Genomic DNA, 27,804 nt, shown 5'->3' with positions numbered 1-27,804 from the left:
CACCACTTGTTATCATTTCCTAGATTGATGCTTCATTGTCTTGTATCACTTTTGGTGTAGATTAGTTGAAAAGTCACTAATCCAGTTACATATGACATTTGGTATTCCATATGACTTAAGTGTCAAAGACTTTAGTAAAGTCAAGATAAAAAAAGTATCTACTGGAATGTTTTCCACTAATGATTCACTCAAAAGGTCCATTGTTTCAATTAGATTTGTTAAACAAGACTTTCCCTTTACAAATCCATTTTGATGTTTATTTAATAGACCATTATTTTACATATGTTTATATATTGTGTTGGATATAATACTTTTAAGTACTTTGGAGACTATTGAGGTTAATGAAACTGGTCTGTAGTTGCTAGCAATTAGCCTGTTTCCTTTTTTAAATATTGGGGTTATGTCTGCCAATTTCCATTTAATTGGTACTCTTCCAGTTTTGATCCAGAGAGATCTATTGGCATTATGAGTTCTAGTTTGTTGTGGTATAAAAGATTCTATGATTTTTGAGTGAGTTAATAAAATTTATTATACATTTTGTCTGCAGTTAAATTCTTAAAATGCATTGTTGAGTTCATTCAACCACTTTACATATTTCAGAATAATTGCCATTATGATAGTCAAATATTTATTTGATGCTTTATTTTCACTTTTAATCGATTCACTGTCGATAGCTAATTTCCATATTAATACAGAATGTCATTGTTTGGTGTTGCCAAGAGGAGGTAAATGCATTAATTCAAATGCATTAATTCAAATGCATTGTTAGATATATCAGTGAATATTAAGTCTAAATTGTTCTGCTCATTGTTTGTATCAAGGTATCCCATGGATGGAGTACTTTGATATAAATTTCTAGTTTTGCTTTAAATAGTCTCGCAAGTTATATTTTGGTAATTAAATTTAATTTTGGAGGTATAAATTTATTCTACAAATTAAACCAATCGCCTAAAAAAAAAGTGTATTAAAAAATTTTTATATCAATTTTGTTTGTAGTATAAACATAGTTAATGAAACCATAAAGAAATGAAAATTTATAAGCAATTATATAAGCTTTTAAGCAATTATATAAGCTTATATTATAAGTATTATATTGGTTTTAAAAAATGCAAGCTTTAGATTAATCACGTGATACTGTTTTCTTTAAAACTGCGTAACAGCTACATACTAATGCTTACTGTATAAAGGTAACTATAACTTTGTAAAGTTGTTTAACACTCCTTGATTTTAATGATGGCTGTGATGATAATAATCACAGATTAGAATGATTGCAATGATATTTTTGTATTAATAAAGATATAAAGATATTTTAAATTCTAGGGACGATGATGAAACAGTTGAAGAAGCTGACAATAAAAAAACAGAGGAAAATGAAAATGCTCCAAAAAAAAAAGATAAAAAGAAGAAAGGAAAATCGATGGAAAGGTTTTTGAACATTTTACAAAATTTTTCAAATTTTTTAAAATAAGTTTTTTTATGTTTATTTCAATATTCTTTTTTTATCTTTAATAAACATTTTTCTGTAAATTGTAAAAAGTATAAAAGTAAATAGGGAATTTAAATATTATAATTATATGAATTTTAATTATATCAACTTTTAATGAATTATTATTTACTTTAATTATTATATTTTATTATAGGTCAATGACTTAAATAGCAGAAATATTATTGGAAATTAAAAATTATTACTTTGTAACAATTTTTTTTTTTATTCACCTCCCCAAGGCCGAGATGGCCACTACAGATGAGGAGGCTACTTAATAGTGGTTATAACCCTCTCTCAACTCTATAACTCCGAAACACGAACCTTGACGAACAAGGCCTCTGCGCAGAGAAACAAGTTGAGTGCGGTACCATGGACGTGGTTTACAATCTGCAATCAAATGTAATGCATGCAATGCGTTCTTGTCTTATTCAGTTAGAATATTTTATATAAATCTATCAAGAAAATTGCAAATTTATGCAATTCTCTCTAAATTTTTATTTACAATGAAAATTTCTGTGACTAGTGGCTCTATGTAGTTGTTCTTTGTAGTCCCATCTTTAAAATCAAATGAAATCAGAATGCAGTTTCCATCCATTATAGCTAGGAGTGAATTTTTAATATGTAGATATAAAAATATAAACATATGGTTATAATTTTTTATTTAATAAAGAATAATATAATTATACCAAAAAAAATACTTTCTAGTATAAAGTACTACATGGTATATGTTGGTAACTTTAAATCCAGATCAATAGTTATTAAACTACCTTTTCAGAGACACTGATTACTATGCAAATGGCAAATTAGGCCAATCATAAATTGCGATTGGCCAGATCCATTTAGTGATCTTGAAAGTATATTATTTGAATTTTTACATTCCGGGGAAAAAGTATTTACCCAGAAATATAAAAGTTCATTTTCTAAAACATTGTTTTAAAAAAGATTCCATGTTTTAAAACATGGAACCTTTTTTAAAACAATTATTATTAATAGTTAATAATATCTATAGTCATTGCAGCAATCAACTTACCTGCTAGACTAATTAATGCCACTGTAAACAAAAATATAACACAGGCACTGATAGATACTGGTTCTGATAAAACATTTATTACATCAGAACATCTTCTTTAGAGACAATTTTAAAAAAAGTTCCATGTTTTAAAACAATGTTTTAGTACAAGATAACCTGGTCAGACAAATACTACCTTTGATTTTTGTCAGGTCAGGTAAAGCTAATTTTATAATAAAGGTGTGAGTGTTTTTTTTTTGTGGATTCATTGTAATGCTAAAAAATGCTTGTCTTTTAGGTTCATTTATTTGCTTTTAATGTTGATTAAAGTAGTAACAAGCTTTTATATTTAGCTCATTTCTGTTTTTACTTTTATTTTTTGGCATATAAACATTTGTATCATGTATTTGTATTACCTGGATTAAGGTAATACTAGTTATATCGATCCCCACCACGTCCCTGGTAGTACCGCGCTCAACTTGTTTCTCTGCGCAGCGGCCTTGTTCGTCGAGGTTCGTGTTTCGGAGTTATAGAGTTGAGAGAGGGTTATAACTACTATTAAGTAGCCTCCTCATCTGTAGTGGCCTTCATGGCCTTGAGGAGGTGAATAACAAAAAAAAAAAAAAAAAAAATCTGTTTTATACAAATAATATTCAAAACATAATAGTTGTGAGAGTCTTATAAAGGAGCTTTGATATTTTTGTTGCAGTAAATTTGATGTTTTTTCACCCACTGAAAAAAAACATTGGTTTTGCTAATCTGAAAATTTTTTAAATTAATTTGCCTCTTGCAATTTTTTCTGCAAAACCTGATGCTTTCATGCTTTTGTTTACCAAGCTAATTTTCTGCTAGAATACTAAATCTTCTCAAGTGCTCTTTTATAAAATTCAAAATATAAAAAAAGTTTCTGCATTATATGGTCAAGAAGTATTGTTGTTGGAATAATTTATGTTCTACAATAACAGGCACTATAACCGTCGTAAAAAACTGCATCTGTGATTATGGCCATAACTAAAATAAATGCTAATTTGTTTACAGAATTCTACTTTCGAAACTGAAATCTAAACTAATATTTACAAAAAAAAACTTTAGTAATGCTTAATAATGTTTTTACTAAAGTTAATATTCCATTAAATTCAATTATTTTGACTCATATGCTCTTTTTAATTTTAACAGTTTATGCTTTAACTATCAATTGTTATTTACAAATAAAGAAGTTAAAAATATTAGACTACCAAAAGAAATTATAATGCGACCAACTGAGCCTAAATCTGTATATAAAAAACTTTTAAAAGGTAATATAAAATTCTATACAAATCTTGGATTTTAGAGTTGTTTAACAATTTGCATGACTTAATTAGCCCTTGTGTTAAAAAGAAATATATATTTTTAAAAAATTACAATAATATTAATTACCGCAAAACAAGTTAAATGTTATTTAACTTCTTTTTTATTATCACTTTTAGGTGAATTTTTTTTTTTTTTTTTTTTTTTTTTTTTTTTTGTATTAAAATATTAAACTTAATATTACATTTTAAAAAATGTTTGATATAAACAAACTTCTTTCTTTTCTTTGCATAAATGAATTATGTTAAAATTTTGAATTTTTAAATGATTATTTCTTAAATTTGTAATTGCGGATTTGCATTTACAAATTATTTTTTATTTAAAAAAAAAAATTAGCGAGTTACTAGTAGTAGTAGTAGTAGTAGTAGTAACAGTGCCGTGACCACTAACCCAACCCCAAGAAGGAAAATCTATTGAAAGTTTTATGAACAATTCAAAAGAAAGTGTCCAACAGAACCCCTAACAGCAGAACAACATAATAATTTACTAATTTTGACGCTTTTATTGCTGGAATTTACTCACCTTCTTTCGACAGCGACTTCTTGAAGCTACAGAAGACAATTAAGAGGCACTTTATAAAACGGCGCTTACGATGGAATTAGCCACCAAAAATGCTCTTAATTTGACAACAACTGCGACAGCTAACACTTTTGCTGCAAGTCATAGCCTTACGAAATCTCATTGTTACTGGTGCGGTAATGATTCACAAACTAAAATTAAATGCCCAGTGCAAAATTCCACTTGTAAGCATTGTCAATGAATAGGCCATTGGGCAACTGTCTGTTTCTCAAAGAAACAAAATAAACCTTTACTAAAGCAGCAGTTGATAAAGAATATAACAGATAAAACAATAGTTAATAATATCTATGGTCATAGCAGCAATCAACTTACCTGCTAGACTAATTAATGCCACTGTAAACAAAAATATAACACAGGCACTGATAGACACTGGTTCTGATAAAATATTTATTACATCAGAACTTCTTTAGAGACAATTTTTCAACTAGGGGCCTGACCCCACATGTCAAAGAAGCAATGAAAAAGATCAAAATTAAACTTTTAAAAGCTTGCCTTGCTTCACTCAACTTCAAAGTTCAGCTAACTATTGCCTCTAATACAGCACTGGGAGGAACATTACTACAACTAGGCAGACTGGTGTCCTTCTCAAGTACACTAACAAAGGCTGAAAGAAAACATAATTATTGATAAAAAGTAGCTTTCATAGTAGAATGCTGTAGAAGATGGAAAAACTTTTATTTATTCAGTATCATATACTGATATAATTACAGACCAAAGATCTATTTCTTTTAGTTTCAATAAACAGAGTTCATCAAAAATAAAAAATAAAAAACTGACTCACTGGTATTTGGAATAAGCAGACTTAATTATACAATTTCATACCGACCAAGAAACCAAAATACAAGAATTTGGGAACGCTTATCTATAGACCTTGTCGGGCCTTTACAACCACAGCTAATAAATACATCCTTGTGGTAGTATATCAATATTTGTGCTAAAATTTTATCAAATAATATGCCTTAGTGGCTTAAGTAGTTAGCTCCAAGCATTTCTGAACGCTAGTACCTTTTTTTAAAAATCTTTTTTGATTTTTTAAAACACAAAATAAAACACATATGAAGTTTTATAGATATTAAATATCATAAATTAGTTCATCTAAATATAAAAAAATATTTGAATAAAAATTGTGGTAATGTATTCTCAAATAATGATTTAAATGTTAGTAAATCTGCTCTGATGGTTGTTGTTGTTGGTTATAATAGTTAATAATTATAGTTAATAAAAATTTAGTTAATGATATAATAGTTGTAATGTTAATGTTGGTTATAATAGTTCATAAAATTATAAAATATCTTTCAAAAAAACCCAATTAAGTCCAGGTTAACCGGGTTTTATTGGGTTTTTTCAGGCAGGTTTTTTTAAATGGGTTTTATTAGCAAGCTTTATCAGGCAGGTTTTTTAATGCTAACCCTGATTTTTTAAAAATATTTTGCTCTTGTTTTTAAAACAAATTTTTAAAACTTGCCAAGTTGTTACTAGACATCTTAATAACTAATTTGTTTATCTTATCATTTATTTCTACTTTGCTTGGGGGTTTCAGTACATAAATTAATTATCTTATAGCCTGCTGCTGCAAGGGAGCGCCGCTACATCCGCTGAGGGGTTTCGCTTGGGATAGGAATCTTTGCTTTCAATATTCTTTGTTTTTTTCTTGTTTTTGTGAAAATGTTGTATTCATTAATGAACCAAAAATAGGGTATCAATTTGTTACATAAATATGCCATAGTTGATAATGTGAAATCTGATAAACATTGATAGTGCAATCATGCCTGTTATAGTTTGTTTAAAATTTTTAAAATCTTTGTAAATTGTTGTTTATTCCATACATTGTTTTTACTATTTATATATATTGTTCTTACTATCTTTATAAAAATAACTAAGTTTTCTTTTTAGAGATGATGATGAAGAACCAAAAATTGTAGATAGTAACAAAAATACGGCTGATGACGATGTCCTGATTTTAAAAAAAGATAAGAAAAAGAAAAAAGGAAGGCATATTGAACAGTCAGTATTAAAATTAAAATTGTTAATTAAATGTCATGGGGGTAATGATTGTGATGGTTTTTATTTAAAATACCAAAATGAAATTATAGGGATGATGATGAAATAGTGGAAGAAATTGACAACAAAAAAGTAGCAGAGAATGAAAATGCCCCCAAGAGTAAAAAAGATAAAAAAAAGAAAGGAAAACTAATTGAAAGGTTTTTTTTTAACATTTAACATTTTATACATTATATTTTCTTAAGATTCTGTTTAATTCTTTTTCTTGTGACTTGTTGTTTTAAAGGAAAATGTGAATCACTGTTTATTGTATAATTTTAATGATAATGAGATAATGATGATTATTATGATGATCATGATTCATGATTCAGAGTTTCAGGAAAACCTCCTCCCCCATATTAAACACTTACCCCATATTACCTTTCCCCCCCTTATTACTTTAACTTTACATTACGTTAACTTTTTCCCTGAAAAACACTTGATAATAATTATTATCACAATAATGATAATAGTAATAATAATATTTTTCAATATTAATAAATAACTTCTTAATAGTTATTTATTAATATTGCAAAATATTATTTATTTTATAAATTCACTGCTTACTTTTCAAGTTTGCAAAAATAATATTGCAAAACTCTTCTATTCAAAGTGGGCTAGAATTCACTTTAGTTGGACAAAAGTTTTTATTTTTATACAATAAATAAAATAATTTTTATTAAATAATTTTCTTTAAATAATTTTTCCTATATAAACTAATTTTATGATGTTAAGTTGATAAATATTTTTCAAAATTGTTGGCTCTTGGAGCCATATTGCAAAATAACTCAACATTTAACTTAAAGAAAGAAAATTTAATATTATAAATAAAAAACGTAAAATTTATTAATCTTTATAAATCCAAATGATATAAAAAAATAAAGTAGAAGAATGTTTGTAGCAAGAAACACATGAAAACATACATAAAACAGAACAACTGAAAAATTAAACAATTCAAACAGCAGCATTGTAACAACAACAAAATTATATTTTTACACAAAATCATTAATAGGTACTTGTTTTAATTGCTCTAGCACACCATCAGAAAGTCTTTCTTCTAAGGAATATGTGGTGTTCTCAAATTACTAATAATAGGATCTGAAGTGCCCTTGTGCCTCCTCACTAAGTATGCCAATTGGCAAAGCCATTTGATCAATAACTTTCCATTCATGAATAAGAATTGATACCATGAATATCGTTCAGCTGTTTGAATGTCTTCAAATTATAAGTTAATCTAAATGTAAAAGTCTCGAAATCGAGATAGATCAAATATCCTGATAATAATGTGCTCAAAATAATATGCAACATCTTAATGATGCTGACATTCAATCTGAGAATTTTAGCTCTTCTCTGTATTTTGAAAAAACCGTTGATTAGTTTTGCCATAGTTTGAAAATCCTGAACCACTAATGCTTTTCTATTAACTATTTACTAACTAATGCTTTTCTATTATCATTATTTTTTTTGATGGATCTCCCATGGTCCACATCTTTATTGTTAATTTGTAGTTTATTTTGAAAAGGCATTCCATAGTTCTGATCCAAGCATGGAGAGTTTAAAGCCCATAATTAACCCTAGTTTTGGTTAGTGGAAAAATTTTCACTATGTTTATGTAATTCATTTTTTTTAGATTGCAACTGCAAACTGAGCAGGATTGTGATGAGTTTTTTTCTTTCCCATCCACCACTGTGGATTTGTTTCAATTTTGTGCAGAATTGTAATTATTTCATAGTTAGTAGTAAATAGTTTTTTAATTGAGTTGATAAAAAATTCTTCTGTTAATATATCTCCAGTTTTTTTATATGAGAATTTTATTGGTCTGCAAAATACTGTGGATGATAAAGAGGGTTAGACCAAATAATCTTTTACCGTTTTTACCATTCCTTTATCCAGACAACTGCAAAAGAACAAAGCAAGTGAGGAATAAGCTAGCTTCATCTACTATGTTTCTGTTTTCTTTCTCTGTTCACATGGTAACCTTTTCTAACACATGGTAATTTTATGCATATATTTATTCTGTGACTCATTAGTTTGCTGGATAAAAAAATCATTTTGTGCTTATAATACTTTCTTCAAAGATCTTATGACTTTCTTGTCCTTAATATAAAAGTCATTTTTATCTTTGTTTCACCTTTGCAAAGTCTAAGTAAATGTATCATGTTGCTTTATTGATGCCTCACTTATAATGCTGTCAATCTCGTTCCTTGTATTCCCAGCTTTCATCATTTAGTTTTGGTTGCTTTTTGTTGAACTTGTTCTATGCATTTTGATTGGAATATTCCTCCTTACAAAGAGTATAATTATTTAGGATACTGAATTAGCATACACTATGTAAAAAAGGAACTACTGATGCATAGAGTAATCTCATTGAATTCGCATTAGGATGTTTAAATTTTTTATTTACTTTGCCAAGTTTAATGTTGATTTGGTATTTATTACTTTTGATACTTTTTTGGATCTTGTTTTAAAGAGGGAAGACCTCATTAGAAGAACCAAATGTTATATACTTGCTATGAGGTAGAATAAAATCAGGAGTAAGAGAATTAGTTTAGCAAATGAAAAAACTTTTCAAAGAATTGTATATATGGTTTCCACGAGTGGTCAGTAGTAAATAAATAATCTGAAAAGAGCAGGCAGAAAAATAAGATTCAGTTGAGCACTTGGTTAATAGTTTAATGAATAATGAAGTGAACACTTTTGTACTGTCTGTTGCAATCTTGTTGGAAGTGAATTTTTTTTGAAACAATAACAAAAAACTAGCTTTTTTTTTACTTAGTGAAAGCTAATGAAATCAATAAAACCAATTTTGAAACAAATTTATAAGCCTCTTAGAGCTAAACAAGTGGTCCATATCTAAACCCAAGCTGAATAATATATGTGGCAAAGATGTCTGTAGACAATAACATAGTGCATTGACCAAAAACTCTTTATATTACTGGAGATTTAGTGATTGTGCTAAGAAATTGCTTCAGTATCCTCCTGTTTCAATTATTTATATTTTATTAAAGTTACGCAAAACGCTTTTAAATTAAGTAACAAATTACTACTAATGATTGTTTAATAAAGGAACAAATTTTATCAAATTTTATTAAAAAGTGTTGTATATAATGTTTTTAAATTGTATAAACATTTACTTTTTCAAAAAGGTTGCAAAAAAAAAATTGTTTAAAAAAATAATTTTGTCTTTTCAAAATAGAAATCTTTAATAATTTCATGCTCTATTTAGTAAGTCTAGTTATAAAAAATGGTTTTCAACTTTTTTATTTGTAAAAATAGAAAAAAATAAATAAATAAAATACGCCTACGATTTAAATAAAATAAACTGCCAACAAACAATTTAATTTGATTTTAATTTGAGCATTACAACTTTATTAACAAGAGCTTCACGTAACGAATTTAAAAATTATTATAAAAGGTTTAAACTCCTACCTCAAATTTAAATTCCTATCGTAATAAAAAACAAACAAAAAAAAAAACAATTTTTAAAAAATAAAATTGTTTGCTTAAAAGATTTTAAAAAATCGCAAGTTTAATAAAAAAATTATTTGAATGAAAATTACAAAATTCTTCAAAATTTTTCCATTAATCAACAAAATATATGCTTATATAAGTGAATAAAGTTGTTTTATATTCTTGTATAATTCACATAAATTGTGTAAAAGCTAGTAGTCACAAAAGGTTTTGAGTTTATTCATAAATTAAAATAACTTAAAAAAAATTCTAAAAATAATTCTTTCAAAGATTTTTAGGAAGACATGGAATAGTTTCTAACGTTTAAATTTATCATAAAAAATACATGTCCACATAAAAGAAATTAGTATGTAACATTTTTTTTTAATTTACACATGCGTTTATGTAAACAACCATTATAATTAATTTTATGGTTTTATTTAAAGCCTTCGTGTAAAAAATTAAAAAAAAAACTATAAAAGATCAACAATTAAAAGATATAACGTAATACTTTTTTTATTGCATTAGAATTGTTAAAACATCCAAATAGCAGTGGTTAAGTTGTAAAGAAAAAAAAATTAGCGTGGTCAGTTACAGAGTGCGATTTCTGTCCGATTGGACGCCTTTTCTGTCCGAACTGATATATATATATATATATATATATATATATATATATATATATATATATATATATATATCTATTTGTTGTCTTTGGGAAGAGCGGAAGGAAAAAAGTGATTCTTACGCCAACACATGCGTCACTTTTAATTACTTATGACTTTCGTCCAACATTTGCGTGTTGGACAAAAGTAAAAACCATTAATTTAATTACAAATAAATCATTTTTAAAAAAAACCACAAAAACGCAAATTTAATTGACCAGAATGTTTTAAAAACATTCTGAATGTTTTTGACAATATAAACAATGTTTTTATTTTTATTTTTTTTAATAAAATGTTTTTATTTTTAATTTTTTTAATAAAATGTTTTTTTTTTAATTTTTTTTTACTGTAAATCATGCGCGGAGTGTTGCTACATCGACTATCATATATCCTGACTCGCAAGAGATTGCTGCTACATCGACTGACAAATAGCCTGACTCGCAAGGGAGTGCTGCTACATCGACTGACAAATAGCCTGACCCGCAAAGGAGTGCTGCTACATCTACTATCTTTTAGCCTGACCCGCAAGGGAGTGTTGCTACATCGACTGAGGGTTTGGTTGGGGCAGGCAGGCAATCTATCAATTGATAAAAAAAAATATTCTTGCATTTTAATTTTTACTTTTTGTCAACAAAATATGGAAAAAACTTTCGGTTAACATCTATGGGTTGTGTATATATATATATATATATATATATATATATATATATATATATATATATATATATATATATATATATATATATATATATATATATATATATATATATATATAGAGTTCTATAGTTTGTTGCATTTGGGAAGCATGGAAGGAAAAAAATGATTCTTACGCCAACAAATGTGTCACTTTTAATTACTTTTGACTTTCGTCGAACATTTGCGTGTTGGATGAAAGTCAAAACCATTAATTTAATTACAAATTAATTGTTTTTTAAAAAAACCACAAAAACGCAAATTTAATTGACCAGAATGTTTTTAAAAACATTCAGAATGTTTTTGAAACATTTCTAATGTTTTTAAAACATTCCTAATGTTTTTAACAATATAAGCAATGTTTTTATTTTTATTTTTTTTAATAAAATGTTTTTATTTTTAATTTTTTTAATAAAATGCTTTTATTTTTATTTTTTTTACTGTAAATCATGCGCGGAGTGTTGCTACATCGACTATCTTATAGCCTGACTCGCAAGGGAGTGCTGCTACATCGACTGACAAGTAGCCTGACTCGCAAGGGAGTGCTGCTATATGGACTGACAAATAGCCTGACTCGCAACGGAGTGCTGTTACATCTACTATCTTTTAGCTTGACCTGTAAGGGAGTGCTGCTACATCGACTGAGGGTTTGGTTGGGGCAGGCAGTCTATCAATTAATAAAAAAAAAATTCCGGTGTTGCATTTTAATTTTTACTTTTTGTCAACAAAATATGGAAAAAACTTTCGGATAACATATAAGAGTTCTATATATATATATATATATATATATATATATATATATATATATATATATATATATATATATATATATATATATATATATATATATATATATATATATATATATATATATATATATTCCGGCAAAAATTTCAAATAAAATATTTAGTATTAAGAGAATTCGTATTACCTGATGTTTTATATTAGTTTATATATATATACTCTTGTATAAGATGTCAACATTTAAATATATATATACATATATATGTATATGTATGTATATATATATATATACATATATACATATATATATATATATATATATATATATATATATATATATATATATACTATATATATATATATATATATATATATATATATATATATATATATATATATATATATATATATGTATATATGTATATATATATATATACATACATATACATATATATGTATATATATATTTAAATGTTGACATCTTATACAAGAGTATATATATATAAACTAATATAAAACATCAGGTAATACGAATTCTCTCAATACTAAATATTTTATTTGAAATTTTTGCCGGAATATGAATGAACAACATTTCAAATATGAACAAAGGTTCAACAACACCAAAAATTTTTGACTGAAGGCAAGTTAAACCAGTCTGCATTAGCTTTGCATAAAGTAAATTGCGATGAGGATATTGAATGAGATAGGGCAAAAACACTTACAGTTGAGGACTAAAAATTTGAAAAAAAAGTCTGTGAAGCCTTGGATATACAAAAACATCAATGTTCTCCGATGTACGGTGGTATGAATTTGGACAATAGACAGTGTGTGTGTGTGTGTGTGTGCTTTTTAGTCATACCCCTAATATATATATATATATATATATATATATATATATATATATATATATATATATATATATATATATATATATATATATATATATATATATATATATATATATATATATTAGGGGTATGACTAAAAAGCACATTTCATGTTTTCGGAAATGGCATAGTGGCAAAAGATAACCTTTTATTTGTGTTAACTTAAAATAATAATATTTTTTTTCAAATCGAAAAAAAAACTCTACCATCAGTGTAGATAAAAATTTGGTCCCAGCTGTCTAAAAATGCAAAAAATTCAAGTTTTTGCATTTATAGTACGCGCAGGGTCACTTAACAAAATTTCAAAAATGCCATGAGAGTTATTTTTGTAGCTTGATCTATCTACTTTTAGATTATGTTTTGTTTTTTCGTAAAGATGATGGGAAGAGTTAATCTAAACCATTTGCAATCATGTGTATATTTGAGATGTTGGGGGGGGGGGGGTGAGCTTTTTAACTTTTTTTTATGTACTTTAAATATAAAATATTTTTGTAATTGTACATTTTTTATTTAAAGAAAGATTATTTTATGGTTTTTATCCAAGATTTTTTATCAGTTGTTTTAAATTTTAAACAATGATAAGCTTTCTAAAAGTTTCAATGAGGTCTTGACTAGAATTAGAAGTGCCAAAAATTCAAGTTTTTGCATTTTTAGTAGGCGCAGGGTCACTTAACAAAATTTCAAAAATGCCATGAGAGTTATTATTGTAGCTTGATCTATCTACTTTTAGATTATGTTTTGTTTTTTGGTAAAAATGATTGGAAGAGTTAATCTAAACCATTTGCAATCATGTGTATATTTGAGAGGTTGGGTGGGGGTGAGCTTTTTAATTTTTTTTTATGTACTTTAAATATAAAATATTTTTGTAATTGTACATTTTTTATTTAAAGAAGAATTATTTTATGGTTTTTATCCAAGATTTTTTATCAGTTGTTTTAAATTTTAAACAATGATAAGTTTTGTTTCTAAAAGTTTCAATGAGGTCTTGACTAGAATTAGAAGCACGTTCTGCACTGTAATGTAGAACAAAAAGACCAGGGACAAATTTTTTAAAATCTTTTATAATCTAGAAATAAGTATATAATATATAGCGACACATAGCACATAGCCGCAATAAGTTCCAGTTTGATGAACTGGTTTTCAGCCATTCTGTCTAAAGTAATACCATTTTTAACAAGTCAAAGAAAAATCAGTTTTCAGGTCCAAAAAATCTTTAGTTGTTATATAACTTGCATGAGACTACCTCCTATTTCAATACATTAGGCTGTAAAAAAATAAACATGAAGCTATATTAATTGTAGAAATGTTTGGGAAATTAACACATAGGATAACATCTGTAATAAAGTTTTCTTAATAAGCAAGTGTTATTGGTTATGTATTATGTGTAATTTGTTATATATAATTTCAATTCTTTTTCCAAAACTTCAGAATGAGATATTTTGTTTTAACAAATGCTTGTTGACATTTTTTTTATTTACAAAAAAATTTCACAAAATTCTTTTTCTCCTCCTCCCCTCTTTTTCTCCTCCTCCCACTCCCAACAACCCATTGAAATGTTTAGAACCAAAAGAAGATGGAGAAGCAAACTTAATGATTGTAACTAATCATTGTTTAAAATTTTAAAAAAGTGATTAAAAATCTTGAATAAAAACCATAAAATAATCTTTCTTTAAATAAAAAATGTACAATTACAAAAATATTTTATATTTAAAGTACATAAAAAAAAATTAAAAAGCTCATTTCCCCAACCTCTCAAATATACACATGGTTGCAAATGGTTAAGATAAACTCTTCCAATCATTTTTACCAAAAAACAAAACATAATCTAAAAGTAGATAGATCAAGCTACAATAATAACTCTCATGGCATTTTTGAAATTTTGTTAAGTGACCCTGCCCCTTCTATAAATGCACAATCCTAAAGTTTTTGCATTTTTAGACTGCTGGGACCAAATCATCTGCACTGGTTTCAAATTTATCTGCACTGGTGGAAAAAGTTTTTTTGGATTTGAAAAAAAGTATTATTATTTTAAGTTAATACAAGTAAAAGTTCATCTTTTGCCCCCATGCCATTTTTTCGAAAAATAAAATGTGGTTCTTAATCATACTCCTAATATATATATACAGGACTCAAAATAATGAACTTTTTTGTTCCGGACGATTTTTCCGATAATTACTTAAGTTTGACGGACATGTTTGATAAAAATTAAAGAAGTGCAATCGAACGCCATTTCTGACCATGCATAGAATATTTGTTTTTACAACTTGACTATGCAAATTGTTCTGACAACTCTAGGCATTTCAAAATGCTGCTGAAAATAAAAATAAAAAATTTGTAAGATAAATTATTTAACAAAAAGAAAATCTTAAAGAAAAATAAAAAATCTAAGTTCAAAAAACTAAAATTTGAAAAGGAAAATATTGTTTTTTAAAAATACTATGCTAAATGCTTTGTAAATTTTTTAAATACATAAATTATTATGTAAATATATTAAATACATAAATTATGTAATTATTAAATACATAATTAAATATATAATAAAAACGTATAATGAAAATTCAAAATTATTAAATACATAAATTACTATGTAAATATATTAAATACATTAACTATTAAGTTTACTTGATACTTTATTAATTAAAGTAACAAATTAATTATAATGTTTACAATAAACCTATTTTATTTAAATTACCAAAGAATATTATACATAATTACATTTATATAAATATGTTTTTTTTTTAAATTATTCTTTTCAAACTTTTTATAAGATTAATTTTATAAACACTTTTAATAACGAAATTTTTTAGCGCAAAAACAATTGTTATGTAACAGCTCAAATTTAATAGTGTAATAAAAAGCACTGGTTTCTATGAGCATTTAAGAAGCTATTATGTTAAAATTTTCATAAGATGATTTAAAAATGGGTTTTATTTTTTTCAAATTTATAAAAACCAGTGGACAAAAAATAAAATAACAACTAAACTATAGATTTAAATTAAAAACTATTGCAACATTTTAATATAAATGTTAAAAAGCGATTTAATTCAAAAAAATGTAATGCTTTGACGTCTTTTAAAAAATGAATTAATTCAAAAAAATGACATGTTTTATTAACGTAGCCGTGAGTTCAACTTCAATTTTTTTTTAATTTTTTAATTTGTATAAAAAAATTTGTATAAAAATTTGTATAAAAAAATAAAATGTTCAAAAAATAAAGTTTATAAACAGCAATGAATTAATTAATAATTTTGGAACAACTGAAATTTGGAACAACTAAAAAGATTAGAAAATAAGTGCACATAAAATATGGGTCAGACAAAATGACCGATAAATGTCGTTTATATATGTATATATATGTGTGTGTGTGTGTGTGTGTGTGTGTGTGTGTGTGTGTGTGTATATATATATATGTGTGTATATATATTTGTTTGTTTGTTTGTAGGGAAGATGATGAAGACCGAAAAAAGGTCATTAATGAAGATATTTCAAATTCGAAAAACAAGAAAAAGAAAAATAAAGAACAATATATTGAGTCAGTACAATAAAGTTTATAAATAAGTTAATATTGCTTTTTATTATTATTAAAAAATTTTTTTTTTAACAATTTGACTACCAACAAGACTGCAGACAACTACTATTTAAATTGGATATTAGGAAATATAGAATATAGTAAAAATTAAAAAAAAAAGGTTTAACAATAGAGTTTTAAAGCTTTAACTCATCAGGAAAACATTAAGAAAGGAGAGAATTTCAAAGCACTGAAATAACTCTCTCTCTTTCTCTCTCTCTCTCTCTCTCTCTCTCTCTCTCTCTCTCTCTCTCTCTCTCTCTCTCTCTCTCTCTCTCTCTATCTATATCTATATATATATATATATATATATATATATATATATATATATATAAATATATATATATATATGTATATATATATATATATATATATGTATATATATATATATATATATATATATATATATATATATATATATATATATATATATATTGTTATAAAATATATTTTTATATATAATTATAATATATCAGTAGTAGTTTAGACAACTTATTTAGATTATAATTGAATTATTTTGTTTATTTATAAAAAAAAACATTTAAACATTATTTATTTAGAAGAATGATGCATGTCCATTATTAGACAATATTCTTGTTGCTGATGTCTGTATAACTTTTTGTTGAAGAAGTTTCAATTGGCTGCATGTGCAGTTAACTTTCACTTTTCTGTTAGAAGTTTGATGCTTGTTTTAATTGTCATATTAAATCTAACTCTATCCGAGCTTATATGGAAAATAAATGTCAATCTAAATTTATATGATATAAAGATTTAAATCTGCATAGGTATAGATTGGTTTTAAATAAAGATGCCTTAAATACAAAATTTTATCATACTAAAAAGGGAAAAATAAGTTTTATATAAATTTAAAAGTTCATTAAATGCAAATTTGTTTTTAACATAATGTATAATATATATTTATCCAATTTTTAAATTTATATTAAAAGTTTTTTATTTCTTTGATGAAATAGTTAAAATTTCAACACTATTTCATCAAAGAAATAAAGCAGATTTCAAAATAAATTTTTCTTCTAAATAAATAATGGTGTTCAAATGTTTCTTTTATAAATAAACAAAATAATTCAATTATAATCTAGCAGGTGCTCGTTGTTTATTTAAATATGTTGATATTGTCTAAACTATTACTTACATACTATTATCATAAATTATAATATAAAAACACTCATTAAGTCAAGAAAATAAACAACTTTGATATATTTAAATCTTGAATAAATAAATTCAGTACCTGCCTACCAAACAATTTAAAAAACCTCATAGATGGACTTTTTTCCAGTTGCAGAGCTGGCAATTCAACAGACAGATTCAGCAATCATGTAATTGACTAGTCATGTATTTTGTTACATAAATATATGACGAGTCAAGTAAGAATGAGTTTTAGTTCATAGAACTAGACATGAGAGTTCCTTTGAGCAGCAACCATGATAGCATTTGTAGAAAAGAGAAAAAGATTCAACTTTACAACTTTACGTTTTTGAGTCAGGAAACCATGAAGATGGGAGAGAGTTCCAAAGCGCTGGGAAAAAAACAACGCAAATAAAAGTTTTTAGAACATGCATGGGCATTAACAGTAAAATGATGAGACTTGCTGAATGAAGAGTCAAGCGAAAATGAGTATTGGTTAGTGAAACTAGAGATGATAGCTCCTTTGAACAGTGTATAGTATTTGTAGAAACGAGTAAGAGATTCAATTTTACGACGATAGGAAAGAGGATCAAGCTTAGCAGATAAAGCAGGTCTAACTACATTTACAATGTGTTTTTGGGCCTTGTCAAGAAGAAAAAGAGCATCATTAGAAGAACCAGCCCAAATATGACAATAGTATTCCACACAGGGACATATAATAGATTGGTAGACATAGAGAATGGAATTAGGAGTAAGAAAATGGCGAGCTTGATTAAAAAAAAGCAACTTAAGCAGATGCTAGATAAGCAATTAATTGTATATATGGTTTCCATGAAAGGTCAGTGATAAATGATAATTCAAGAAGCTGAATAGAAGAGGACTTAATGAGAGGGTTGCCACTCATTAATGTAGGAATGAATTAAGCGACAGTATTGCAATAAATTTTTTTTGCAGTAAATAACTGAGTTTTTGATCGAGTAAAAGTTTACTAGCCACTGCAACCCTTTGTTACAGAAGTGAGATCAGATTCAAGATCAACTGCCTGTTCTAAGCGATCAGAAAGAGAAGGCTTTTTGTTAAGAGAGGAGTATAAAGTTGAGTTATCAACAAAAAGAGCTACATAAAATGGAAGGTTGTCAGGAAGATCATTTATGTAGCTAAGAAACAAAACAGGACCAAGGATAGAACCTTGAGGTACCCCAGAAGTTACTGGAAATAAAGAAGAGTGTTGGCCTTCGAGGATGACTTTAATAAAGCGGTTAGAAAGAAATGATTTGATAATTTCAAAAACTTTCCCAGATAGGGAAAATTGGGATTTCCACCATATGAAACAAGCTTATGGAGAAGACCAGCATGCTAAACTTTGTCGAAAGTCTTAGATATGACAAGAGCAATAGCCCTAGCCTCCATCTAATGCACACTAAAAATTTTCAGTCACAGTAGTTAGCAAGCCATAAAGCGAGAAACAAGACAGAAGTAAGAAACAAGCGAGAGGATCAAAGACAAGCAAGAAACAAGTGAGAGGATCAAAGACAAACAAGAAACAAGCAAGAGGATCAAAGACAAGCAAGAAACAAGTGAGAGGATCAAAAATGGTATTGGTTGTATGACAGTAAGTTACTTGACTCAAGATCGGATGTTAGAAATTTGTTGATCAAAGATTTTGCTAATAACAGAAAGATTGATCAGATGAAAATTAGAGTGGTCAGAATGTTCACTGGAGTTTTTGAAAGTTTGAACAAAAATGCCATTTTCCAGCAGGCAGGAAAACAAGGATCAGTCAAGTACTTAATAATTAATTTAGAGAGAATTAAAAAGAGTTCTAGAGAACAGTTTTGTAAAACTATTACAGGAATGTTGTCTGGACCAAAAGCTGTAGAAGAGTTTTATTGAGATACAACTTTAGCAACAGGAACTGGAGTGATTTGAATGTCTAACAATGTGTTAGCTTGCTTAATTGTAATGTAAGGAAGAGAATGGTCATAGGATTCAAGAGTTGAATTATAAGAAAAGTTCTTTGCAAATAGTTCTGCCTTATCTTTGGAAAAGGTAATAAGATCAGTCTCATAAATGAGAGATGGAATGTTAGACCTACTTTTATTAATGATGCTGTTGAAAATTTTCCAAAAGTCTCTAGAGCCTAACTTCTGAGGTAAGATACGAGATTTAGTTAACTGAGAATAATGGAGCCTCGCATCAGACAGAATCTTTTTAGGTATTGAGGCATTTTATTTCTCTTGAAGTAAAGTAAGGAAAAACATATTAAAATCTTGATAAAAATATTTACAATTAAACCTGTCATTTCGAAAAGGGCGCAAGTCCAAAACTTTTAACAGTTAGTTTATATATTTAAATTAAAAATTTCTGTATGTTTTTTTTTTTTTTTTTTTATAAAAAATAAATGTTCATAAGTTATATATGTTCTTTATTTATCTACTTCTATGTTTAGTTTCTTTACCAGTGTAGACATTATTTTAATAAAAATCATGTTTTTGTTGATTTTGAAAAGTTTTAATAAATAGGCTTGTGTCCTTTTCGAAATGACAGGTTCAATTTTTCGAAATGGTCCTATAAATATATAATATATATGCTTCTTAACTGATAATAATACAATAAATAAATATAATAAATATAGATGGCGAAAGTACTACTTACTATTTTTCTCTCATAAAGTAGAGAATGTAAAAAAAAAAAAACCATTCATTTTTTGAATATTAATGTTCAGCTTAGCTACCTTTTTCCTAGACCAGGTGACGCCAGTGATGCAGTCGGGTTAGGCCCTGCGCTAAAAATGGCCCCTGCATAGAATTTGGAATTAAAAATGATAGAAAAGAGAAATTGTTTTTAATTCGATTTTGAATGCCTGTTTAATTTAGAATGTTTTAATAATAAAAATATTAGAATTTTTTTTTTTTACGAATTCTTAAACCATGATTTCATGAGAGAGTTTAAAATTTATAGACATGATGAAATATTTTCTACTCGAGTAGCACAAGTTCAACAAACAAGTTTTAATAAAAAAATGTATATAGAATTACAAAAATAGGAAACCATCATGCTAATAAAAGCTTTACTGACCTTTTTGTTCAAAAATTTGAAAGAAACAAATTGAATAAATGGTCTCAACAAATTTATTGTTCAAAGGTTTTTTTCACAAATATTGCTTGTCAGCTTTGAGTCAATCTTGCCAGTCAATTAATACAGCGTATATATTTTTATTAAAAAAAATTGTGCGTTATTTACTGCAAATGTTTTACAAGAAAAAAGAAACAATACTTTTTTAAAAGTGTATTTTATAACTTAAGTCATCTTTTATTTTGTTGACTAGATGTAGAAACCATAAAAATGAGATAGAGATATGCACTACCGTTCATAATTATTCGAATGGTCATACTTTTTGATATAAGATATCAAAGTTTTATTTACTATTGGGAGAAAAACTGAAAACAAAATCTATCTGAATCATGTGTTATCTTTCTTTTTATTAGGTTTACAAAAAAGTAATATAAAGCTCCATTAGATTAGTTTATAATTTACTTGCCTATTAATCACCCTTAGTTTATACAATGTTCTGAAGTATATGTTTTAGATTTAAGTTTTAAGTCATTTTCTTCTCAAAAAAATAAATGGCTTCCCATTAACCAAACTTTCCAAAGGTATGACATGACTTTTTAAGTGTCCTTGTAAACCACTTTTTTTATTATTCCCTCTGTTTTTACAATGTCACCTGTAGCATTCCGACCACTCCTAATTCTAAACAGCGCCACATCTTAACACTACACCAACCATGTTACAGTCGATAATACACACTATTTTATGCATTCACCAATTTTTTTCAGACGAACAATCTTCTCTTGAAACCAAAGATCCAAAATTTCAACACGTCGGTTCACGTTTACAGTTATTGATGGTCCATCTTTTATATAGTTTTGCCCACTTATTTATTATTTGTATGATTTTTGTCAAAGCATATCAATCAAAGTACTTTTATGTTTTTTAATTTATTTAATAGCACAAAAATAAATATAAAAAATAGTTAAATAAAAAATAGCATTTTTAAAAAAAAAGTTAATGTTATTCGAATAACTATGATCAGTAGTGTAGGAAGAAAATATGAAAGTGGTAGTACAAAAAGAACAGCTGCAGATGAAAAAACTCAAAGGTGATTTAAGTAAATACTTAAAAATAAAAGGTGGCTTAAGTAAATACTTAAAAGTAGGCAATGCTGACAAAGAACCAGATAAAAAGAAATAAAAAGAACCAGAAGAAAATAAAGGGTTGTCTACAAATTTCTTCATACAATAGGGGGGAGGCGTTAGCGATATTGTGTTTATTTGTTACAGGGGGATGGGTTATTCAGTTTTGTGATGCAACATTTTTTTTTTAAGTTTCAAATCTAATTATTGATTAAAAGAGTGCCTAACCTAAAACACTTGATTGCAGCTCATTCAATTAATGAATGTATTGGTTATTACTGTGTGAAACTTTAAAATGTATAAATAATAAATATATAGTTATAATTATAAATATATAGTTATAATAATAAATATATAGTTATAACAACAAATATAGTTAAAACATATAAAACATCTTTCAAATAAAACATCAAAATCCAAAAAATTTTCATCTTAATGAGAGTTAAACCCTCAAACCTTGTTAGCTGCGCCTCAAACTTGTTGTTTTGATTATCCACGTCTCTGCGCCAGCATGTCAGCAAAGCAAAAAAACTTTTTTTGTATAATTGATAGTATTTGTGTGGGCTTATGTGCGACAAATGATAGTATTATTTTAAGCTTGTACGCGCATACAAATAATGGCATTCATAGTAATATTAACAATAATTAAAATTTATATGTATTAAAATGCATTTAGTGGAAACAATTCAATTGACTGAGAATAAAAAAAAATAACGAAGAACTAAATATAACAGATTGATCCTGCTACTTGGCTCAAGATAATTAGTCAACAAATAAGACTATTTAGCTAAGAAAGGACCACCAAAAATTCTCACAGACGATTTTTTACCCTAGTACATTAGTATTCTTTACTTTGTCATTTTTTTTTAGGTTTCATTTGAGTGCCCCACAAACTAAACTTGCATTGGGCCTTGGGCCTGCATGATCCAGCATTATCTTTTTTTCTATTATTGCTCAATATTGAAGTAGTAGCTATATATATATATATATATATATATATATATATATATATATATATATATATATATATATATATATATATATATATATATACATATACATATATACATATACATATACATATACATATACATATACATATATATATATATATATATATATATATATATATATATATATATATATATATATATATATATATATATATAAAAGGCAATGTTTGTATGTTTGATGTTAGCTGTAGGCATCAACACCTCTGGACCAATCAATACCAAACTTGGCACAGGCATTAAGTAGGCCCTCATCGGTGGTTTTGGCCAGGTTTGGGCCTCCAGCGGCTCCTCTGGCCCCAAGGTTTTCCCAGACATTCAAAGAAAGTATTCCCAGACATTCAAAGAAAGTTTCCCAGACTTTCAAAGAAAGTATTTAAACAACTTAGCTCACATTAAACACAATGAAATTTGGAAAAGATAAATTTGGTCAAGTTTAAGTGTGACAGAAACCTGTTTATATATATATATATATATATAATATATATATATATATATATATATATATATATATATATATATATATATATATAACTATGATTTCCTTTCTTTACATTAAAAATGGTTGGCTGCATTATACCAAAAAATGCCTCATTGATATTAATCTTCTTTGAAAATTGTTTTTAATTATCATTTCATAAATTTCATTGCTCCATTGTTATGTTATGTTTTAAAATGTTAATGTAACAAGCTTGCGAAATGCTAGATTTTTGCCACAATAAAATATGAATCTTTTTATTTACATTTAGAAGTAGTTTTTAGGTATACTTTGTTTTTATTATATTTAGTATATAGTTCTTTAATTTTTTAAATTAGAGCAAATTTTCTTTGATTTTTCCCGAACTTTATTTATAAATTCTATTCTCCTAATTTAGTGACGATGATGAAGATAACGAAGAAACAGTTGTAAGTTTTAATCATTTTCATTGGTGTATATTTATTTTAAAAACCATTTTAAGTATATTAAATTTAATATTTTTATATTTATAAAGTATAGTAATTAAATTATAAAAGTATTTATATTTATATATTATGTAAAAACTATTTATATATACCGTCGTGGGCAAGAGAAGTATGTGTTCCCACTTGATATCTGACCACGCAAATAATTTTTTTTGAAAGTTTGACTGTGGCTTTTTAATGCTTTAAAAAAGTGCTGAAGAAACCTAACGAAATAAAGAAATTTATACAAAATTATAACCAAGCTTAATTATTAAAAAAGGAAAGAAATCTTAACGAAAGAAAAATTAAAAAAAAAAAATTCAAAACTATAGCTCTATAAAAAAAAAATCAACTAATATAAAACCAAAAGATTAAAACTCTAGTAGAAAACTATTTAATTGTGCTTATAATTAGGTTAAGGTTGAATAACTTTAATCTTTTCTAATGTTTTTATAATATTTGGCAAACTCATTTAAATAGAAAATTAATCATAAAAACAAATCATTCATAAAATTGTATTCAAACATAATCATTAAATGCAAATGCAAAAAATTTTAAATTAAATTAAATTTTTAAAATTATTCTGTATTAATTTATGTTTAATGTTTTTTATTTAAAACAATCATTAAATTTGTTATTTTATTTAAGCGTTAAAAATTTTTTTTTGATGTTGTTGTTTTGTAAACTTTATAATTACGTGTTTTTATACTACTGAGGTCGTATAAAAATATTTAATTAGAAAGTTTACAAAATAATAAAAAGACTTTATGATTTCGACTAAAATAATTTTATGAATTAAAAAGTTTATTGAAACACATGGTTGTCGTCATTTATTAAATCAATAAAACAAATTGTTTTAAAACATTTACATTCATCATTAAAAAAAAAATTACTTTTAAAATAAATAAATAACTGTTATGTTTTTATCTAATAGTCCTTGTTAATAAAATTAATTGTACAAATTGTTTTAACAACATTCACATTTGTTGTAAAATATACTTTTTTAAATATATACTTTTCAAAAATTTAAAAAGCTGTGGTCAAGTTGTTGTAAATCAAATTAAATGCAAGGTCAGAAATAATGTGCGATCGCATGCCTTTCCTGTCCACGACTGTATATAATGTATAAATATAAATACTTTTATAATTTAATTACTATACTTAATAAATAAATATAGAAATATTTAATATTTCTCTATAAATTTGACTATATGTAGTAAATAATATTTAAAATAAATTTTTCAGAAGCCAACTCATAAATCAGGTTTTAGCGCTCTTATGATTGATGACAATGAGGATGACACCAATGATGATAATCTTTCTTCTCATGAAGTAGAGGAAGTCATAAAAGAAGTTAAATCGCGAAAAAAAGGAAAGAAAAAAAAGGAGTCTGCAGAAGACAATGATATAGCAGAAATATTGTCTAATTTAGAGGTTTCTGACCAAAATAAAAAAACCAAAGCAAAAAAGAATAAAAAGAAAAAAGAAGAAGATATTGAAAGTGCTTATGATGAAGTCAAAGATATGTCTATTGAACCAGAAAGACAAGTTGAAGCATTAGCACCAGTTAAACCACAAGTGAAAACAGAAGCACCTGGTAAGCAAGAAACTGCTAAAGCTGTAGATAATACAAATGATGAAATAAAAATCAAGTCTGCAGCTGAAAAAAAAGCTGAAAAAAAAGAGAGAGACAAGAAAAAAAAGGAAAAAGAAAAACAAAAAGCTGCTCAGCAAAAGAAAAAAGAGGAAAATCAATTACCTAAAGCTGAAGATACACACGTTGAAGGTATTGTGATATAAATATCATTATGCGTGTGTGTATAATTATACAAATGTGTATATATATATATACATTTGTATAATTATATATAAATAAAAAATTGTTACTAGTTTTTCTTACCTTTATAACATACAGTGTTTTCAAAAAAAATTATAAAAGAATGACGCCCCATAATTTGACACTATGTATCAGATTTTATTAGTAAATATAAGTAAAACATTTAATTTAAGAATCAATTTTTTACTCCATTATTATCAAGAATTATTAAATGATAAAAATTTTATGCCAATTTTAAGATAAGGAAAATATTTACTATGAATCCAGATGTTTTAATAATAAATATTATAAATATTTTTATATTTATATAATTTATAGTTATTTTTTTTACATCTTTAAATATAATAGCATATATAACAAAATATTTAATCTGATATGAACAATACTAAATTGAGAAAAAATGATAAGATGTTTGATAAATTTGTTGGGAAATTATTCCCTACCCTTGAAACAAAGGTATTTAGTCAATTACCAACTAATGGAGAAGTTATCTCCATTAGTTAGTAACTATCTTAGGAGCTGTTATCTTTAACTTACAAGGTTTGATTTGAAAGCAACTGGTAAAAAAAAGTAGCAATGATTTTTGACACAACTCCATCAAATTCAGATTGGATAAATGGAAGTGCAAAGTTAATTGAAGAATACTTCAATAAAAAGTTCAATAAACAGATGACAAAACTTTGTTGTGCCTGCAGACCATATATTAGAAAGAGTTTTGTCATCTGTTTATTTAATAATTTTTGGAGAAGTTGTAGATAATATTTTCCATTATTTGGAGAGGTTGATTTCAAACTATGAACCTTTAAGACACTTTAAAAATGATGTATAGCCTAAACTTTTATTAAGTTCAGATACCACTATACGAAAACGTAAAATTGAAAAGTATCAAAGATCAAACAAGTAGAAGTAAAGATTTTTTGGTTTTTTTAACCGAAAGTCTTGAAAAATATTAAGAGATGATTATCAAGAATGTTGCCAACTTGCTTTGCAACTACTGAATGCAAAACAAATAAATGTTCAGTGGCGCAAACCTGGGGCTTTCCATCATGCTAGATGGATGTGTACAATTTTGTATACATCAAAATGTTTGCTTATGCTGAATTGGCAGAGTATGAAGAAAGTTATATAGAGAAATTATTATGGTTTTGTAAATTTACAATTTTATTTTATGTGAAAATTTGGCTTACATGTACTAACACAATTGATGCATCATTTAATGACTTGAAATTCTACAAAGAAATGCTTCTTTATAAAAATATTGACAATGATGTTGCTGCTGCTGCCCTTAAAATATTTAAATGGCATCTTTAGCATTTAACCAAAAAAAACTCTCACTATTTTCTGATAGAACTAGTATTTGTTGATCTGATTTAGTTGGACCAAAATCAAGCAACATTCTAAATTTATTTGTATATTTAAACAAAGGTGGTGGTTGGTTAGCCCAATCCCTAATGTTTTGGAAAGCTAACATAAATTTTCAACACATGTTTGAGCATATTAAATCACTGAAATCTGTAAATGATACAGCAAAACAAGCTTTCAAACTAATTCAATACTATGCAAAATCTATAACTAAAGATGATAAGCAGAAAGAATTTCTTTTATGCACAGTAGAACACTGCTGAATATGATCTTCCACAGATAAATAAACAAACAATTCAAAAACTCCATTTTTAAAAATTCAAACTATGAAACAAATAAAAATGAAATAAAAACAAATTTTAATTTATATGACCAATACCTTTCAAATATTTTTATTTTGTGCTCATAATCTGAAAAAAGTCTCAGTTAGCGTTAATATTTTCAATTTATACTAATCATTTATTTGCTTGTTTGTCTTAAAAATAAATTTTAATGACCAATTCTTACATTATTTATTGAGTAAATCTTTTTTGTTTTAACGAAAATGTATAGTTCTAAAAATTCATTATTTTAGGCAGAAAAATATCATAATCAGGAGTGGTATCATTAAGGAGGTGGGGGATGGGGGGAGGGAGGGGATTGGGTGTCTTAGTGGGTGAATTTCTTTTAAATAAATTTTTATTTGGTTTTAGTATAAACAACTGTATATAAAACTATTTAAAAATATAAACTTACTTAAATATATTAATAGATATATGTAAGAAGTTTATTTGGGACTATTTTATGAAAATCACTTTAAAAAGGTTATAAGGGGGTAATAAATGAAATTTTTTCAAAAATAACATGTCA

At 26.2% G+C, this 27,804-nt stretch overlaps 1 protein-coding gene across 1 annotated transcript in view; it reads left to right on the top strand.

The window, feature by feature from the left end:
* LOC100198796 (eukaryotic translation initiation factor 5B) overlaps positions 1 to 27,804 on the top strand; it is a 78,464-nt gene that overhangs the window by 14,947 nt on the left and 35,713 nt on the right. The window contains exons 2-7 of the mRNA XM_065811371.1: positions 1,321 to 1,425; positions 6,315 to 6,425; positions 6,515 to 6,622; positions 16,340 to 16,429; positions 23,690 to 23,720; positions 25,002 to 25,542. Of these exons, the coding sequence (XP_065667443.1) occupies positions 1,321 to 1,425; positions 6,315 to 6,425; positions 6,515 to 6,622; positions 16,340 to 16,429; positions 23,690 to 23,720; positions 25,002 to 25,542 (986 nt within the window). The remainder of the gene's footprint in view (positions 1 to 1,320; positions 1,426 to 6,314; positions 6,426 to 6,514; positions 6,623 to 16,339; positions 16,430 to 23,689; positions 23,721 to 25,001; positions 25,543 to 27,804) is intronic.

Source organism: Hydra vulgaris, chromosome 12 (assembly GCF_038396675.1).
Source record: "Hydra vulgaris chromosome 12, alternate assembly HydraT2T_AEP".
NCBI classification, from domain to species: Eukaryota; Metazoa; Cnidaria; class Hydrozoa; order Anthoathecata; family Hydridae; genus Hydra; species Hydra vulgaris.
Note: the sequence above shows the minus strand (reverse complement) of the source record. Positions and strands in the feature narration are given on the sequence as shown.